Source organism: Colobus angolensis, unplaced genomic scaffold (genome assembly GCF_000951035.1).
Source record: "Colobus angolensis palliatus isolate OR3802 unplaced genomic scaffold, Cang.pa_1.0 Scaffold92, whole genome shotgun sequence".
NCBI classification, from domain to species: domain Eukaryota; kingdom Metazoa; phylum Chordata; class Mammalia; order Primates; family Cercopithecidae; genus Colobus; species Colobus angolensis.
This window is the reverse complement of record NW_012123154.1, coordinates 6,534,456-6,553,869: the sequence shown is the minus strand read 5'-3', so window position 1 is coordinate 6,553,869 and position 19,414 is coordinate 6,534,456. Positions and strand designations below refer to the sequence as shown.

General features: G+C 37.3%; 1 protein-coding gene across 1 annotated transcript in view; it reads left to right on the top strand.

The window, feature by feature from the left end:
* Positions 1 to 7: 7 nt before the first annotated feature.
* The window catches only part of NKAIN3 (Na+/K+ transporting ATPase interacting 3), a 714,014-nt gene continuing 694,607 nt past the window's right edge, over positions 8 to 19,414 (top strand). The window contains exon 1 of the mRNA XM_011931938.1: positions 8 to 193. Coding sequence (XP_011787328.1) covers positions 140 to 193 — 54 coding nt within the window. The 5' untranslated portion in view covers positions 8 to 139. The remainder of the gene's footprint in view (positions 194 to 19,414) is intronic.

Below are 19,414 nucleotides of genomic sequence, written 5' to 3'. Positions count from 1 at the left end.
GCCCAGGAGCCGCGAGCGGCGGCCGCGGGGCTAGGGAGCCTGGGCCGGGCCGGGAGGGGACTACTCCGGAGTCAGGAGGCAGCAGCTGCGGAGGAAGCGGATCCCTGGCAGTCAGCGCCGCTCGGACGCTGCCGGCACCATGGGCTGCTGCACCGGACGCTGCTCGCTCATCTGTCTCTGCGCGCTACAGTTGGTGAGTGCCCCGCGCGCCCCTGCCCCAGGACAGGTCCCTGCTCCAGGACCGGCCTCTCCGACTCCCTCTGCGGTTCCGCAGCTCCAGGCAAGGGGCGAAAGGGTGAGCAGGGCGCTCCGCCTGGCTCCCAGCCTCCTCGCTGCCCGGCTGGACTCGCACTGCTCTCCAGCCGCAGGCACTCGCTGGGTCGCCCCTGCTCTGCGGGAGGGCGCGGTCTCACCTCCGGACCCGCGCGCTGGGGTTCGCCGCGCTCCCGCCGGGCGTCGCCGGGCGGTCCAGGGGTTGCTGTCCAGGCGCCGGGGGAGTGAGCGATTTCCCTGGCCCTTGATCCGACACCTGGCTTAGCACCCTCCGAGTTCGTGACGAAGTTACGCGGGGACTTGCGGGCTCTTTCTTCTTAGGATGATTTCCAGGAATGTTGCTTAATTACACAATGTAGGTGAATGCCCAGGTTCTGAGGAGACAGAAGCTTCCTCAACACTGTTAGTGAAGACTGAGGTGGTTCTTACCTTCAGCAGGTTGAAAGGTGATGGTTAAAGAGTCTGGGACCTCCAGGAAGGAGATCAGGCTGTGTGCTTCAGCCCCTGCCCTTCCAATTCCGCTTTGGATTTTGTTGAAATGTTGCATGTTCAGGCGGCGACAGACTGACAGCTGTCATCAAGGAGAGAACAGAGTGAACCGGCTCCATTGGCGCGGTGCCTTGCAGAGGGAGTGTGTGTAATGGGAAGTTAGAAACTAGAGTGGAGAAAAAAGGGCCTTTCAGAGCAGAGCAAATGCTCCTCTTAATCCCTTTGGATCCTGGACTGGCCCTGTGGTCTATTCCATGGTCACTTGAGGTCAGGGCCACAGACCTTTTGAGTCAAACTTGTGTGTGTGAGAGATTAATAGACATCTCCCTTGCGTTATACCTAAGACAGATTCTGAGTGCTCTGCCAAGCTTTCTTCGAAGCATTGTATTTTTTTTTTCGAGTCACAAATATAAACCTAGTATATTTTGACAAGCGAGAGGAAAAAGCTTGCAATGAACTTTATTCAGTAATGTCATCCCTTGCAAGACTTATTAACTGAGAGATAAAATCGTGCTTTTTAGTAGTTAGCCCTTGTTTACATGAAGGTTTTAGAATGTTTTCCCTTGTCTCTTGCCTCAGTGTTCCAGTCTCCCATGAAAACCTCACTTTGGATGTGCCCTTCATTGTTCACATAATGCATGCGTAATTTATGTATTCGTAGGTTCGAAATCAGTGACCACTTTTTAAGTCTAATGGATAGTGCTTTCTGTCGTGTGAAATACTTGAAAGAAATATATTTTATAGTTTTCTTGAAAAATAATTTTAAAAATTTACAATATGAATGTTTTCTTTCACTAAGAAGGCAGGAGCTTGATTTGTACTTTGGTTTTTAGAAAGGGACATGGTTTGTAAGTTGTAAAACTGACTAAACATTGAGTCAACTCTTGATTCAATGTAAGATTATGGATAGGCAGCTGGATTGCATAATCTATAATGCATAATATCTATTTTACATGGAAATAACAAGTAAGGTTTTTATGTAGCAGATTTATCAATGCAATTATGATTTTCTTAACAGGCATTGTGATGATAATGTTTCTGAGATTTCATCCATCAGCCAAGCATGCCCCTCTTTCCACTTTCTCAGTTGATACAAATGCAACTTATTTGTCAAAGCTTATCTTAAAATTCCATTTTTTAACGAAGTCTTCCTTGGTGCTCCAGGTAAAATCCCTTATATTCCTATAATCTCATAGCACTTCACTTTTTCCTCTGTTATAAAACATTTGATACACTCTTAAATAATTTTAGGTTATTAACACATATTTCTCACCACTAGATTGTAAGCAACTTGAGGGTAGGGACCATAGTATTAGTGACCTTTGCAAACTCTGCAAGTTGTTAGAGCTCATATTAGGAGCTGAAACATATTTGCTGAATTTCTAATAATACATAACGTTTGCAATCCATACAGGGTTTTGACATAAACATTTCTTTTGACTTTTAAAACTATCCTGTGGGGTAGATACTCATTTCATTTGTTTGCAGGTGAGGAAGTTGATATTTACAGAGTTAAACAATTTTTCCATAATCAGTGGTTTTTGGATGGTAGAAATATTGGGGTGATGGTAAGCATTTAACAACTGGATTGTAACCGAAACAAAACATATGTACATATTACATTATAATATCATACAAGATACTCTTCTTTATGTAAAAGATGTGTAACTCTCAGTTGACAAATGATTAGCAGTAGTAAAATATGTAATAGTCTTTAGTGTGAATTCCATACAGCCATTTAATGTTGGCAGAATCTTTTTGCTGAGTTTGACAAACTCTTGGTTTTACAGATCTGACATGAATGCTGGTGAATATTTTTGTTTGCTTTAAGAAGAGGAAAGTGACAATTGGAAGAAAATATTAGAACTTTACTTTATCAATTACATGAACAGATTCTTGGCTGAACTGGATAATAGTTTTTAAATATTTAAAAATTATTTCCTCAGTTTCTTTCATGCTATTGACAATGTAATGTCTATAGACATGACACACTTTTAGGTTTAATATGCATTACTTAAAATATTTCTCCATTATTTAAAAAGCCTAGACAATCAACAAAACAGTAAGCAACCACTGATTTGTGGAATTTGCCAAATTCTTTGGTGTAAATACTTCCATCTTGACCAATTTCAAGTTTACCTTTATATAGCATTTCCATCATGTACATAAGATAGGCACAACCTCAAAAGCATTGGTAAAGTAAAACACAGCAAAATAATTCGGAAGGAATAACTGTTAGCTATTCAGTATCTTGGCTTTTAGTAGGATTTCTTTAAATTTAAGTTTGCATAATTTATTTTTTAATAATGGCTGTATTTAACAACTTGCTCACAAAATTCCTAAAAATCTAACAAAACCAATTCTAACTCTGAGCCCATATAAGCCTGCTTCAGCATATCATAGGATAGAGATCCCTGTTTCCCAGATCTGGTGCACTTTCTACTGAAACCAATTGTCTTTTTTTGCCCTTTTATGTTTTTTTCTGCTTCCACCAGCTATCAGACAATGGAGGTTATGAGGCAGTGAACTAACGAGGGTGTTGAAAGAGGATGGCATTGGGAGAACACATCTGCTGAAGACAATCTACATGCTCATGACTAAGGCTTGACTGGGAGGTCATCAAATAGATGGTACATTAGCTCCTCCTAAAAGTTAAAGGAACATATAAAAGCTTTTCATTATCTTATTCCCATTTCATCTGAGCTACTGTCTGGAGTGGGGAAATAAAAACTCAAATTGGGAAATTTACTTGGAGCAAACATATCCTTTTCAAGCTAGTATCTGTGGATGAGCTTTTGTTTGCAAAATCTCAGTCATTGTCTGCTTTTCTCACCCCACTGCTCTGGCTGTCTTTCATCATTAGTTTTTCTCCAGGCTTCTGCCCTCAAGGTGTTTGCCCCATGGTTTTATGTTTGTGATCTTCCTGATTTTCCTAGATGATTTAAAGAGAAAATGAAAAGTATGAATACAGTCCCATCAAAAACTATGTGAAATAAATGTTTTTTTAAAGAAGTAATTCATTACTGTGTCACTAATTCATCTAGTCATCCAAGAGCCTTTAAGTACATTTTTTCTTTGTAAGGATACTTTCAGTTTTGCTTGTTTTATAATACTGTATATACTTATCATTAGATAGGTGTAATCTATACATAAAAAGAAACACTTGATCATATACTGTTAGCACATTCTTTTCAGGTACCACTTTTAAATAAACCTTAATGCATGATTTCAAAGTCTGACATGCCACATCTCATTTCAGAGCCATTTTCTGAGAGTAGCCTCAGTGAAGCACTAACTAATTTTGGCAGGCATTGTTCCCACAGAGCTTTAGACATCTTTCCAACCTCACAGAGGTCAGACTCTGGCATGTTCAATGCAACTTTGGCATGTTCAACGCAACTTTGTGTCAGGATGTTATTATTACCCATGGACATTCATTGCACCTTTCGTCACTTCAAGGTGAAAGTCTTACTATTAGACCTATGAATCAGGGAAATAGAACTCAAAACTTTCACTGGACATATCTGTGGTTCCAGAAACCCTACAAAATTTAGAGAAAATAGGCAGCTTTTAACTCATAGATGAATATTTTTTATTGTAGAGAACATCTGACTGGGTATAGTGGCTTATGCCTATAATCCTAGCACTTTGGGATGCCAAAGTCAGAGGATTGCTTGAGTCCAGGAGTTCCAGATCAGTCTGGGCAACATAGCAAAACCTCGTATCTACAAAAAATTTAAAAAAATTTTAGCCAGGCGTGGTGGCTTGTGCCTCTAGTCCCAGCTACTTGGGAAGCTGAGGTGGGAAGATCGCTTGAGCTCAGGAGATCGAGACTGCAGTGAACTATGGTGCCACTATTGCACTCCAACATGGGAGACAGAGTGACACTCTATAAAAATAAGTAAGTAAGTAAGTAAGTAAATAAATAAATAAATAGGGAACATTCTCTCAAATTAAAAAAAAAAACAGCATTTTTTTCTCACAGTGGAAGCAAAGTTTAGTTAAGTTTCTTTCCATACCACATTCAAACCACCTGTGAGTAAAGCACCTATGACACTAGAGTGCTGAGATAGATGTGTTAAGAGGTGTTTGTAGGGGGGTGGTGTAGCTGTGGTAACATGTTTTTAACTAAGTACTATGAAAGATGCAGCTCACCTGTCATAGATATTGGACAGCAAATGCCGAAATATATTTCTTTTACTATGTATTTATACTGATACTTTGGCTTTGACATGGTTTTAATTTTAATAGTTCTTTTCTTCTCCTCTGTAATATAATTCTTAATCATTTTGTTTCCATTCTCTTTCTTTATTTCAACACTGTGGTTCATGTTATGAAACTTAGGAAAGATAAAGGTTAGTGAAATTCAAATTTTGTCTACTAATGAGACTTGAGTTATACTGTGACTGGTATTGAAACCATTCTGCATTAGCCAATACTGAAGGGTTACATCATGAGTAACACAATGAATTGTGGTGCTTGGGTATTGTGTGTGTGTGTGTGTGTGTAAGTGCAGCAGATGTGTTTGGATACATAAGGGTTCTGTTTCAGATACTTTAAGATTCTGAGACTTGAGGCCAAAGCTGTCAGGTACACGAGTGTGGAACCCAGAGGGCAAGCCTGGACTGCATATTTAGAATTGAGAATCATGAACAATATTGGTATTTAAAAAGCCTTGGATGAGATCACCTTGGGAGAAAGAGTAGATAGTTGAGACTAGAACCAAAACTGGGACTTAATACAAGGTGAGTGGAGAACAAGGAGCCAGCAAAGGATATAGAAGAAGAGGTTGGAAGAATCTACTTACTTTAAAAATAGGGCTGACATTTCAAGAGAAAAGTAAAACAAAACACAAAAAGCATACAACTGCAATCATCGGTAATAAAAAGGACATACGACAATAAATGATTATTATCAAATTGTATCTTTTGATTTTTTTCTGAGAGATTAAGAGCAAAACTATCATTTTAATAAAAATACATGAATTGTCATACTTTTGTATTCTGTCCTAGGAAGCCAGGTCTGTAGAAGCAAAGTCAACATAAAAAGTGATTTCCATGGCATGTAAATCATGCTATAGCAAGAGAGTCATTTTATTTAATGAGAATTAATTAACAAATAATTTTATTAAATGTTTAGTAAAGTACTAAGCAGTCATTTAAATTAGCGTTAACATTAATACAGTTAACATGGATTAGTTGTAATGAATGACATAGATCCTTTAGTTAGCAGAGCATTTTGTTTTTATGAATAATTGAGTAAATAAGAGAATACTCTGCTGAGAAGAGTGTTATGGGAAGAATTTTGTCCTCTAAAAAGATACACTGAAGTCCTAATTCCCCATACCTCAGAATGTGATTTTATTTGGAAATGTGGTTTTTATAGAGATTATTAAGCTAAAATGAAGTCATTAATTCCTTATGACTGATGGCATTAAAACCAGGAAATTTGACACAAAGACAGAAAAGCACAGAGGAAAGACATTGGGATGACACAGAGAGATAAAAATCACTCATTAAAAATAAAAATAAAAATCAGAAAGGAAAACACGCAATTGGGATGCTTTGAGGAAAAGATGACAGACAAAATGTTACTGAGCTAGAGAGACAGTAGACCTTCCCTTTCTTCCAAGGTGCCACGTGAAGACTGAGGATTGGAGTGAGCCAGGGATTGCTGGCAAACCCATGGAAGCCAGGGAGAGGCAAGGAGGGAGTCCCTTACAGGCTTCAGAGGGAGTGGGCCCTGCTGGCACCTGGATTTTGGATTTCCAGCCTTGAGAACTGTGAGATAAGTTGTTGTTCTTGTTTTAAGCCACTTGGTTGTGATACAAGGAAACCCTAGAACTTAATACAGAGAGAGAGAGCTAGTCTGGAGTATGTTTTAAGGTAGAACAGACCTAGGTTTAATTAAAACCACTTAAATGGTGAAAGAAATGCTTATGTCCAGTGTGCATATGGATTCGGGCTTATGGGTGGCAGAAGGTGGAGACGATGTCATGGCAGGAATAATCAGTGTCAAAGGGTTAAGTTCTTAGGCCAGCAGAGGCAACAGGCCGGGCCTGAGGACCCCTGGACAGTGCTGCCCTCGTGGGCGTCTTTGGATCAGCAGTATCAGAATCATCTGGGAGAGCTTCTCAACAATGGTGGCTCAAGCTCACCAGGATCTACTGAATAGAAATATTTTGGAGAAGGGCTCGAGAGTCTCAAATTATTGAAAGCTCCTTGCATGATTCTGAGGTAGGTCAAGGTTTGGGAACATTTACTCAAATGAAGAGTTCCCTGGGTCAGAAGAACTTGAAGACAAAAGACTGGATACTTCTTAAGGCTATTAGGGGCAAACCCAATTTCTGAAGGTCAGTTGAGAGCAGAGTTAGCTGAGTTGCCACTGTGAATGTCCTTAGCTTTTTAAGATTTTAGGACGCATACTGGGTATGGTGCCTCATGCCTATAATCCAGCACTGTGGGAGGCTGAGTTGGGAGGATCACTTGAGGCCAGGAGTTTGGGACCCGCCTGGGCAACAAAGTGAGACCTGTCTCTAAAAAAAAAAAATTAAAAAAAAAAAAATAACCAAACAGTAAGACGAATACCTGTAGCCCTGCCTCCTTGGAGACTGAGGTGGGAGGATTGCTTGAGCTCAGGAAGTCAAGGCTGCAGTGAGCTATGACCGTGCCAATGCATTCCAGCCGGGGTGACAGAAAAAGACTCTGTCTCCAAATAAATAAACAAACAAACAAATAAGTAAATAAATAAATAGAGTTTTAGAAGAGTTGCTTCTCTTATGGAAGCTTAATGTCTATGATAGCAGGGAGTCATCCTAACAGATTCTTCGAGGTCTATGGTCTGTTTCAGAGGGAGTGTCGTGTTTCCCATCCTGAATAGGTCAGTCACTGAGACTGCCTGTCCTCTGCACGTGTAGCATCTGGTGTATCTGCAGTAGGCTCTCTGCTCTTTTAGGTCATAGGCTGGGTCTGGTTCACAGCCTGGTTTGGAGAGGGAGCCCAGATAAAAGCCCCAGCAGGAAGTGGGCAAGGTGCCTCCTCGCAGCCCCTTTTGACACTGCATCTATTTCTTTAGCCTAGGACAGGAAAGATCACTTTGCTTTGATAAAAGTGCCTCAGGGCTCATACTGCAGGGTTTCAAGGTTTACTTGAAGTAAATGGTTTCAACCCTTCTTCTAGAGGACACACTAAAAATGGTTGTAGACCATATTTGTGAGGCTGAGGAATGTTCCTGTTTCTGCTTTGCAAACCAAATTTCTTATTTTTAATTTTAATTGGCAAATAATAATAGTATATACTTATGAGGTAATTTGATGTTTTGATATATGCATAAATCGTGGAATAATTAAAACAAGCTAATTAACACATTCATCACCTCACATATCATTTTTTTTTGTGGCAAGACATTTGAAATTTACTCCCTTGGCAATTTTGAAATATACAATACAGTATTATTAACTATAGTCACCAAGCTGTGTAATAGATTTCAAACTAGAGTCCTTATGTTTGTAACCCTGATCAGCATTGGTTTGAATATGTCCTTCTAATAAGTATTCAAAAGAAAGTTCTGCAGTTCTCATGACTTAAGCCTCCCTGACGTATAACTACGAAAATTATAACATCCATCAGACCTTTTCTCTCTTAAGCTTCAGTTACTTATTTCACCTTTTATTTTATTAACTAATACTTCATATTCTTTAGATTGAAACCTAATTTGTTTTTAATTCTTTAGGTTGAAACCTCCTTTCCCAGATTCTCCCTTCAGCTTGCTTGCCCTGCCAAGAGATGTAATGAATTCACTCTCTACAATGCCTGATTAATCTTCTTTAAATGGAAACTTCAATCTGTCACTCCTCTTCAAAAAAAATCATGTCTCTGTAAGCTGCCATTTAATACCTTACCAATATAGAATTATTTCCTACTTTTCCAGGTCTGCATCCTCAGTTCCATAGGGACAAATTTCTATTTCATGAACAACACATATTCATACTCTTGAACATATGTGGTTCAGGCTTCTTGAAGCAAATTTCAAGGTTGTAAAACTAAGAAAATGGAGATGAACAAAATTTTCAATGAAATAGAAATATTTATATATAATGTGGTTTTTATTGTTTATAAAATAATGAATTGCTTTTGTTTTTGTCAAATTATATTCTCCATTTTAATCAAATCATTTTCATTCTGGTTACTTACATGTAGATTTTTGTTTTGCGTAGTCTTTATTTTTTCCCTTAGGAGGATAATCTTTATCAAAAATTTTGGGAAATAAATCATTTTCTATCCCCAGAGCATCAATAGTCTTTGCTTTTAAAACATAAACTACTTATTTTATTTTATTTTTTACCTTTCTCTCGCAAATTGTGCCTGTGATGTAGCAATGTATGTTTTCGATCTTTTGATCAGATTGACTGGGGATGGTGTCTCATACCTGTAATCCCCAAATTTTGAGAGGCTGAGATGGGAGGATCCCTTGAACCCAGGAGTTCCAGACCAGTTCTGGAAGGACAGGGCGACCCCACCTCTCCAAAAAAAGGAAATAAAAATAAAACATAGATGGTTGTGGCTGTCTGTGCCTGTAGTTCCAGCTACTTGGAGGCTGAGGTGGGAGGAGAATCAGTTGAGCCCAGGAGTTCGAGGCTGCAGGGAAGCCTTAATGGTGCCACTGCACTCTAGCCTTGGGGACAGAGTGAGACACTGTTTCAAATAAATAAATAAATAAATAAATAAATAAAAAATAAGATTTACAAGCACTTAATACAAATAACTCATTAAAAATAAAAATAAAAATCAGAATGGAAAACACAAAATTGGGATGCTTTGGGAAAAAGATGACAGACAAGATGTTATTGAGCTAGAGAGACATAGACTTTCCCTTTTTCCCAAGGTCCCAGTGTCTGAATGAAACCAAAATAGTGTGAGGAAGAAAACTGGAGCAAACAGCAGATCGGCAACACTGAAGAATCCAGGAGACAAGTAGAGTGTATTTGGCCCAAGGCCTTAATATTAGTTTCTGCACTGTGTACACGGCACAAAGGTGATTCGGCCCTTGTTCCACTTGCACGAAGGGCATAGTGGGCATAGTGCTGGAGTATTGGTGCCTTTTGGCTTCACATGTTGAGAGTTGGATGATTGATAACATTGTGCAGATGATATGGAATGAGAGAATAAATATGCTACTTATTTTAAATGATTAATGTGGAAGTTAAGATTTACAGAATTTTGGACAACAATGAGAAGTTAAAAAGAAAACCACAAATTATTCTTTATTGCTTATTTTGATTTTCTTATAATACTTTCTATGTTATGCTTTAAAGTAACATTAATTTTGAAAAAGAGAAGAGATTTTCCAAACAATTAGTGGATGCTTTGAGGTCAATTTTAGGAAGACTATTTGGCAAATACTTGATAAGGTTATATTTAGTATAGCTTCTTTCTTAGGTGCATCAAAAATTCATGCTTTTAATCCCTATTAACACTAATTGGTGTTAATGTGTGTGAACATGCATTTACAGCAGAATATAACATTAGACTAAAATACTTCATCAGTGATTAGTATTCAAAATGCCAATTAAATGGTAGTACATGCAAATGACATATAGCACAAACTATCTAATTTACATTTTTAATTTGATATGTTTTGCAAAGATATTGAAATAAAATGGAAGGTAGGCTATGAATGCCCTGTAATGGAACATTCTTACCTTAGGTCTTGATAGAGTATAGGAGAATAGATATTTTAAGATAAGCATAGTAATAAACAACAAAAAAAATCAGGTGAAGGCATTGACTTAAATTGGAGAATGTGAAACACTTGAACTAGTAGGTTGCTGTTATGTTTGACACTGGTAAGAGCATCTGCAGTTCATTGAATTGGAGGAGAAATTTTTATCCATTGGTAAAGGGAGACGAAGGTGAAGGTGGGTGGGCGGCAGGAGTTGCAGTACTGACAAGGGCTCTAATTGCAAGAATTAGATAGCTTATTGTTAAAGGAAGCAAAGAGAAGATCATGGCAGTGTTAATGATATTATTCATTTTTTAAATTTTTTTCTTTCATTTTTTGCAGAATAGCATTCTTTAGAATGCTTCGTTCCTTCATTAACAAGAAGTATTGAAACAGGATTTTAGTGATCAGTTTCTCGTAAGAGATATGAGCTCAACAGGGGTGATGATAAGTCATAAATATATTTCTGAAAGTTTCTATTCCAGTAATGAGAGGCACAGTAATACTTTGGTATTGATTAATATCTAGTATAATAAGAGTTTGCATGTGGGAAGCCATAGACTACAGATGTTGATTGGTTAAATTGGTTAATTAAGGTACAAACAGGAGTGCTCTACACGGAAGTTATGTTTCCTGTGCTGGTAGCTAGCTGTAAATGATCATAATTAAGACAATGGGAGCTATAAATGGTTGTTAATGATAATTATTTATCAAATTTGTATTTAAAATATAAATTCTTGATGAAGTTCTTTCAAATTATAGTTTATGAAAAGTAACATTTCTTAACTTCAAGAGGTCCTCAAGAAATCATCTAGAGCCATTGTTAGCTCCAAAGCAGTTATGTGTGTGATGCTTCAATACTAAAGTCTCTCCTGTTGAATCTTAAATGTCTCTGAGAATATAAAACTTGCTTTGATTTCTATTGTCTTGTATTCATTTGCTTTATATCTGGATGGTGAACAGCAGATGGAGACAGTCATGGGCTGGAGCTCACTCATACCAACTGGGGACAGCTTCCTGATAGGTTTCCAGGAATCATGTGAGCCAGTTGTTAAATACAGCTTTATTAAAAATTAACCATATAAATGTATAATTAAATTATATTAAAAACAAAAGTATACATATTTAAAAGTCAACACTTTCTAATGATTTTATTGCAGTATATTTATCTCTGCTCTGGGGGTTATTTTACATCTACACGGTATGGATTTTACCTACAGTTTGTATGGTGGAAATTCTGTATAACAGAGGACTATCTATTGAGTATCTCTTCCCAATTGTACATCCAGTGACATCATATTGGTAGCTAAAAATTTTTTATGAAGTATTTATAGCATAGAAATATCCTCCTTAAGCTCCCAAGGCCAGTTGTTAAATTATTTACTAGCATATCACCAGGTAGGGGCTTTCTTCATCAGGCCAGTTTTTTTCCTTGTACCAAATTGGAACTGATTCATAAGCTTTTAATGTAACTAATTAATGTATGTATAGAAAGTATATTTTATAACCTAAGTGTTTTATTTATTGCTTTGAATACATTTGTAAAATTGTTTAAACATAAAATAGAAGTTTTTATTTTCAAAAATATTACAATATTAAAATCATTTGGCCTTAATAATAGCTTTTGGATCTCCCTAAAGTGTTCATACACTTTGCATGGTAACTGATTTGTTGGTAACTGCTTTGTGGCTAAATGATTCAGAACTGATAATGGGTTATAGGTTGTACTTCTAGGTGAGTGACTAGAATCTGGAATCTCTAACTACGAGGGAAAGTTATTTTTGCTTAATGAGTGCTGATTAGTTCCCATGAGGTAAAGGTGGACTTACTCCAATACCCAGTTCTTCCACCTGTTGGCATTATTGGTCCTAATTAGCTTCTTCCACAAGGATGTCAAATAGTCAATGGTGAAATGATTGAAATGCCTTTTGACACCCACATCTGGTTCTTCCAGGCTGGGATAATCTGCATTTTCCATTGTCCCCACATTGAAATACTAAATATTCTATCTTGAAGAAGGCTTCAAGAAGGTGATTTATGTGCGAGCACACCAAAACTTATTTAGCTCATAAGATTTCTCTTCTAAATTTTTAAAAGCCATCATTGTTACAATGTGAAACAAAATCCTCTTGTACCTCAAATTCCACTGTATCATTCTTATTTTCATGAGGCAGATATTAATATATTCTCATTTACAGATGAGAAAACTGAAACGTGGGAAAATTAAGGAGTATGTTGAAATTATATGTTATGCTATTGCTTAAAGCATGAGAAATGTGGAAATGCAAAGAACAAAACTGTGTGTATGTGATCTTAGATTAGATCTTCGATTGTAGTATTGTGACTGCATTAAAAAAGAGTCACTCTTCTGGACTTAGGTCAAATCTGTTGTGAAGAGTAATTATTTAAGCAAGCAATTTTTGTACATGAAATGTGATTTTTACAATGTAATCCAGGTGACTTGAGTAGTAAGAAGAGACAATAACCCTGGGACACAGCTTTTTCTTTTGTTTTGTTTTGGCATTTCTGTTGGTAGAGGGTAGCTTTCCCTCATTATTGACATCTATTTTTGGAATCCCTCAGGAGGAATCCCAACTTATCCTGAAACAAAAGAACGAAATGCAAGCTTTCTGCAGACCAAGTATTTTGCAATTTTTGCATGCTCTATTTTCTTCAGCTGATGAACCACTTCTGACAAAGCTTTCTCACTGTCAGGATATAATCTGCTAATACCACTGGGACCTACGCTCACAAGTATCCTCTTTCTCCATAAAAGTTTAAGCCACTAATTCTTTTTGATGTCTGTTGGGAAACTCTTCCTTTTCCTTGTAGTATTGTGATTGCCAAAGATTTGAATGTGGCAACCAGACACTGACTGAGCGTCTTGAATGCAGGGCCAATTAGAGGGAAGCACTAGATGAAGCCACTGAACCATTAGGAGGCTTGCAAAGATCCACTAACAGTCTTTTCATCTACAAGAGAGCTGTGGTTGGAAATACACAGATGGAGTTGTCCTTAGGGATGTGCTCTTCATGCATGTGGTTCTGTTGAAGCATTTCGCAAGTAGAAGACAACGTTTTGTAATATTTCACAGACCCTACATCATACAGAGGCACGTTGGTCATCTATTATTAATATGTTTGTTTGGCTCAACAAAAGTGTCTTTCTATACACTTTTTAACTCCTTCCCTACTAATGATACATTTATTGTAAGGCAGAGGTTTTGATTAAAGATATAAGTAATATGATTTTTTAGCTCAGTTTTTCTTTCAACACAACACAAAGTAAAGCACATTAATTTTCCTTATTGATGAAAAACTGGTTTGGCATTTGCAAAACTCTGCATGAATTCTAATTCCAAATGCTTGATTTTTGTCCCACTATATTTAGGAAATAATATTGTTTTAACATTTAGAGGACCACATCAAGGCTAAAAAGATAATTTCATTTAAACATATTTGAACATGTTTAAACTGTGTATTTTTATATTTTTAGTTATCAGAAAATTTAATTTGTTTCCAAAATGCTGGTTAATTTTAATTCCACCAAGTAAAGGTTTAAAGTGCTCTTAGGAGAATGGTAGTCAAAACTCTTATAAAAACAGAAATGTACTTCTTTAGTCAATATGTAGTTTGCTTTGTATTAAATAAAGAGGTAATCTGAAATGTACATTTGGATTAAGTGCCAACTGTAATGTCTATGTACTTTTCATGGCCCAAAATGAAAGGAAAAACATTAGAGAACTGTTATCCCACAGGCATCAGAATTACGCTGATGGGCCATCAGCTGCTCTGCAGCCATGCTTTTCTCCAAGGTGCTCCAGTGAGTACTGCAGGCTGACCTTATGAATGGATGGGTGAAGAATCACAACTAGATGACAGGACTAGCATTCTAGGAGCAATATTTAATGTGACATAACTTAATCCAAGTTGTTATGTAATTATGATAGTAGTCAAAAATCAGATGACATTAGAAATAGATGTAACTGAAAAGACAGTGTAGTAAACCATTGCAAACTTAGTAATCTTCATCTGTAGACCTAAGGAATAAAATCATTGAATATTTTTGGACTTATTTTCCATTCAAGTATAGAGGAAATGGTGTTTTGGGCAGGACTACATTACATATTTGTATATGAACGTCGATACAAGCAATGATGCTAATTTACAAGAAAGTCCTGAGTACGAAGATCTAAACAGTAATAAACTACAAACAAAAGATAAATCAGAAGCATAATGTTTTCTTAAGCAGTAAATATTGGAATGCCTAAATATAGGCTAATTGCTAAATATATGTAGCAATCCACTGAACATTGGTCAGATACATGTAAACAAAAGAATATGATAGTTTCATAGTTCTCATAGTGAAGTATTTTCAAAACTATACAGTCAAACTTAAAGAGAAAGCTAATTTGGAAATGGTTCACAAGGAAAAATGGGGAAATTCACATTGCTTAGTCTAATGGTGGATTATTCACCTCCTAAGGAGCTGTCTAAGAGTGTTGAAAGGAATATATTCCCTGCTGGCCACCTGCTTCTGCCCTGTTTTCTCCATCCCTGGTGTCATTGTCCCACTTAGCATGTTCTGACCCACCCCAATTCCTGAGCCAATATTGATGAAGTCAAGATAGTATGTATATTATCTTCAGCTCTGCAGTTGGTATCCATTAAAACATTAATTAAATACTTAAACTTCTCTGTTTTAGAAGTGGGAAGAATAACAAGGTAACAACATTGTAAGATGGCTGACTAGAGAAACTTGGGCATCTTCCTTGTTACTCCTTCCCCACTTGGTTCTCAAGCTTCGTTAGTGGTTCCCAAAGCTTGGTACCTGCTAACTAGTGATTCTACCCTATGTTATTGGTCTAGGCCTATGGATATAATAAGATGCAGTTGGAGTTTGCCTGGCACCAAAGTTAGCTATAGCTGCTGCTTGTGCTCTGTGTCAAGCTCTTACTACTGAGAAAGATACAGGCACAGAGGTTTCTATTCCAATTTTTATGATATAGCATCCTCACCCTGCAGACCCCAGCTGCAGCTTGATGTGTCCAGCTGTCCATTGTGATGGTAAAATTACAACATCATGGTGCATGTGCCACTGCGCCTGGGACTGTAGCCTGGCTGCATCACACCATGAATCTTTCTCACTAGTCGCATGTTTTCTGAGTTCGACACTCTTGTGGAGACTCTTGGAGGTCACCTGGAGCAATGTTTTATGATCTGGCCTTTTTCCATCAATATGGCTGAGAAAGGAGCCAGGTGATATTTCCAACATGGCCGCTTTCTTGACCTAAGAAAAGAGTGATATCAGAAGTATACAGCTTATAGCAGCACATCATGGATAAAACAGGTATATAAAAGGTACCATTACAGAAAAGGAGTTTAACATTAATTTTAGGTCAGTGTATAAGTGATCTATTCTTAACTGTCTACTGCCCAAATCATTATTTAACAATTGCTACCTGGGGCTTGAAAGTACATACATCCTTCTTTCTACTACTTCTTTGCTTTTCTCTTCACAGTAAAGCCATGAAAGTGACTATTCTATAATTAATCTCTTCTACAAACTGCCAGACATAATCAAATTCTGTAAACACTTTTGTCTGTGTTTACACAGACATGTTGTAACGCTTATGGAAGAATATTTGGGAAATTATTTCTATGAAGATCTGTAGAATAGATTGGGGATACTTTTGTCCAAAAAGGTAGAGACAGCCATTATCGGAGTCAAAGAAATAAACTGAGCAGCTTTCAGCAAACATCTATAGACATGTAATTGGTACATGGCATTGGCAAAACAAACATTTTTAATATTTATACATTTTAACAAAAATTTAAAATAAGGTAGTTTTATTTAAATATGAAAGTAAATCTATTTTACATTTTATTTGTGTCTTCAAGCCTCTTCCCTTCTTTATTCACACTTAAATTTTTAACACTCTGAAGTAGACTTGCTGGAAAGCTCTGCATGGTGAAATCTTTTTGGCTGCATTTTTATAGTACACATTTTTATACAAAGATGTGGCATTAACACTGTAATCGGGTGATTTCAGATTTTTGGACACAAGAAAATTTAAAACAATTCAAAACTTTTAACCTTTGTGTATGGTGTCTTTCCCATTTAGTTTGAGATTTTTAAGTACCTGAAAGTTAGTGGCCTCAATATGGTATGATTCCTGCATTTATCATATAAGACCGCAGTGCCAGTGAACAGTACCCTGGGGATCTATTTTTCAGAATATTCCACGGCCCACAAAATTGATTTAAATTGAGTTCTCCTTTGCTTTAAAGGAATTTGGTCTCTTCACCCTCCTCTCCTTCCTGTCTCCCTCCATTCACTCTTCTCTCTTCTATCTTTGGGTCCTAGAAAGTCTCCTCTTGTACTCCTCAGAGTGAAGAAATAAGGGAACACCGAGCAAGGAGCCCTGGACCCCTCCCCTGGCCTTACTCCATAGGAAATGAAGGCTCAGAGGATTTTGAGTGAAAGAATTAAGATTCTATGTTTTGTAAAACACTGGAGTCTAAATAAGACTTAATTTGGGAAAGGAGTTATACTACTGAAAAGAATCATAAAACCACTGCTTTAGAGTGTGACGTGAAATAGTTTCAGATTTATGTAACCTTGGTAGGAATTATCATGTTAAAATAAAGATTTCTCTCTTCATATGCATGCCTTCTTATTAAATGATGTCAAACCCCTTTTAGTAATATACACATATGAAAGAAAAATAATTATTTTAAATAGATAACAAAGTTTCAGACATATTCAAGGGAAACATAGCATGAGTTAGTTTTACTTACTATGTAATTTAAAGGAAATCTTGACAAGTTGTAACGTATGTCTCATGTACTGGTTGTAGTTGGCTCCATCTGAGGCAGGAGGCGGGACTCGACTCTGGAGGCGGGGCTCAGACAGGAAACAAGGTGTAGGACTAGCTAAAATAGGTAAGAGAGAGAAGTGCCTCTCCCTAAGGCAAGCCCACCACTGTGTCAGGTCAGTTTACTGCTGCCATGGCAACACCCGGAAGTTATTGCCCGTTTCCGTGGCAGTGACCCGACAACTCAAAGGTTACCACCCCTTTTGTAGAAATGTCTCCACAATCCACCCTTTAATTTGTATATAATTAAAAGCAGGTATAAATATGGCTGCAAACTGTCTTTGAGCTGCTCCTCTGGGCACACTGCCTATATGGGGTAACCTTGCTCTGCAAGGAACAAGACCTCTGCTGCTGCTGTGCATTGCCATTTCAGTAAATGTTGCTAAGACCCTGACTTGCCCTTGAATTATTCCCTGGGTGAACCCAAAACCTCCCAGGGTAAGCCCCAATTATGGGGCACATCTGCCCTGCATCACATCCATCATTGCTGTAGTACGGTAATTACATTTCAAAAATGTTTGCATGATATCATATTATTTTCAAAATCATAATAACTCTGGTTTCTGAGTTATTACAAAACATAAATATAATTATCTTATTGTGTTCCACATTGAAAATTTTGGAGCATGTAGATATGATTCAGAATTGAAGCAATAGAACAAATCATTCAATTTGATTTTCCTGCAAAACATTTTTCCTTACACAGAATACTTGCCAGTTTGTTTCCTTTGTAGTAGATTACTAAATCAGTGAACCATGGTAAAATTTCAGTGTTTTTAGTTTAAATATCCGGAGTTTCCTATGTTTCCCTTAATTATTTGTTATGATTCTCTTGGCAGATAACATGTGACATTAATACATTTAATATTATAAGATGGTTGTCTTCTCTACGCTATTATTTCATGCTAATGTTCCACATTACTTTACTTTTTAGTTAAACTTTTACTATTTATATATATTTTTCTTCTGTTTCAAGGAAGGAAAGGGTCCTGCCTTACTTGCTTTTGTATTCCCCACAGTGCTTGTGTCCTGATACACACCTAACAGTTGTTCAGTAGGTATTCATTGACTTCTTGATAAATGGGTTATTATGTTTCCTACACCATCAGGCTAATTTTGGTCATAGGAAGCAGATAATTCAGGAAAAAATTGCTTAAGCTGGTGCTACTGAAAGTGTGTCCCATAGATTGTTGGTCAGAATACAAACTGTTTATTTCTGATCTGCAAGCAGCTAACTAATTAAGAGTATGCATTTAGAAACATTTATAGCAATTTTAATGTATCGTGATATCCAATGGCTGGTCATTTATCCTAGGAATTTGTTTTTATTGTATTTTACAATAGTTTTTGTCCTCAACTGATTGAAAATTTTAAAAAATCTATTTCTTAACCACAGGGTGTTTAAGAAGCACAGATTTAGACAATGAGTATTTATTAATAACAAATCTCACATAGTAAGAAATCAAGGAAGAAATAGTTGCTGGGTTGGGGTTCAACAATGTTCAATAGTGGTAGGGCTCCAAGGTGATGTTTCTTGGGTTCCCTTGGTCTTCCAGCTTAGCTACAATATGCCATCAGCAGTTACAAGCCTCATGCTTTCACATGAAAATACTCAACTGGAGAAGGAAAAGGACGGATGCAGAACAGCCTCTTCTCTCTCACAGCTCTCTTTTTGTCTGGAGAGAAAGACTGTCCATATCTAGAAGACTGTTCATACTTCTTTCCATATCTAATTGACCAGAACTGCATCCCTGTCTTCCCCTGAATCAATCCCTGTAAAATGGTCATGGCTTAGTCCAGTGTGATCTATCCTCTGGGTGGGACACCTAGCTGCATGACCAGAGTCAGGGATCTCTCAGCAAGAAGGACTGGAGAATGGCTGTTCTGCAAATTTCTCCAAAGACCTAAAATTATCAGAAATTGACATCACCACTGACAATGTTTCAATAAGTGGGAAGGTATAATAATAATAGCTCATGTTTATGCAATGGCTGTTATGTTAGGTATTCTGCATAACTCTTCATATTTTGTAAAGCTTCCCTCCACACAGTCAAT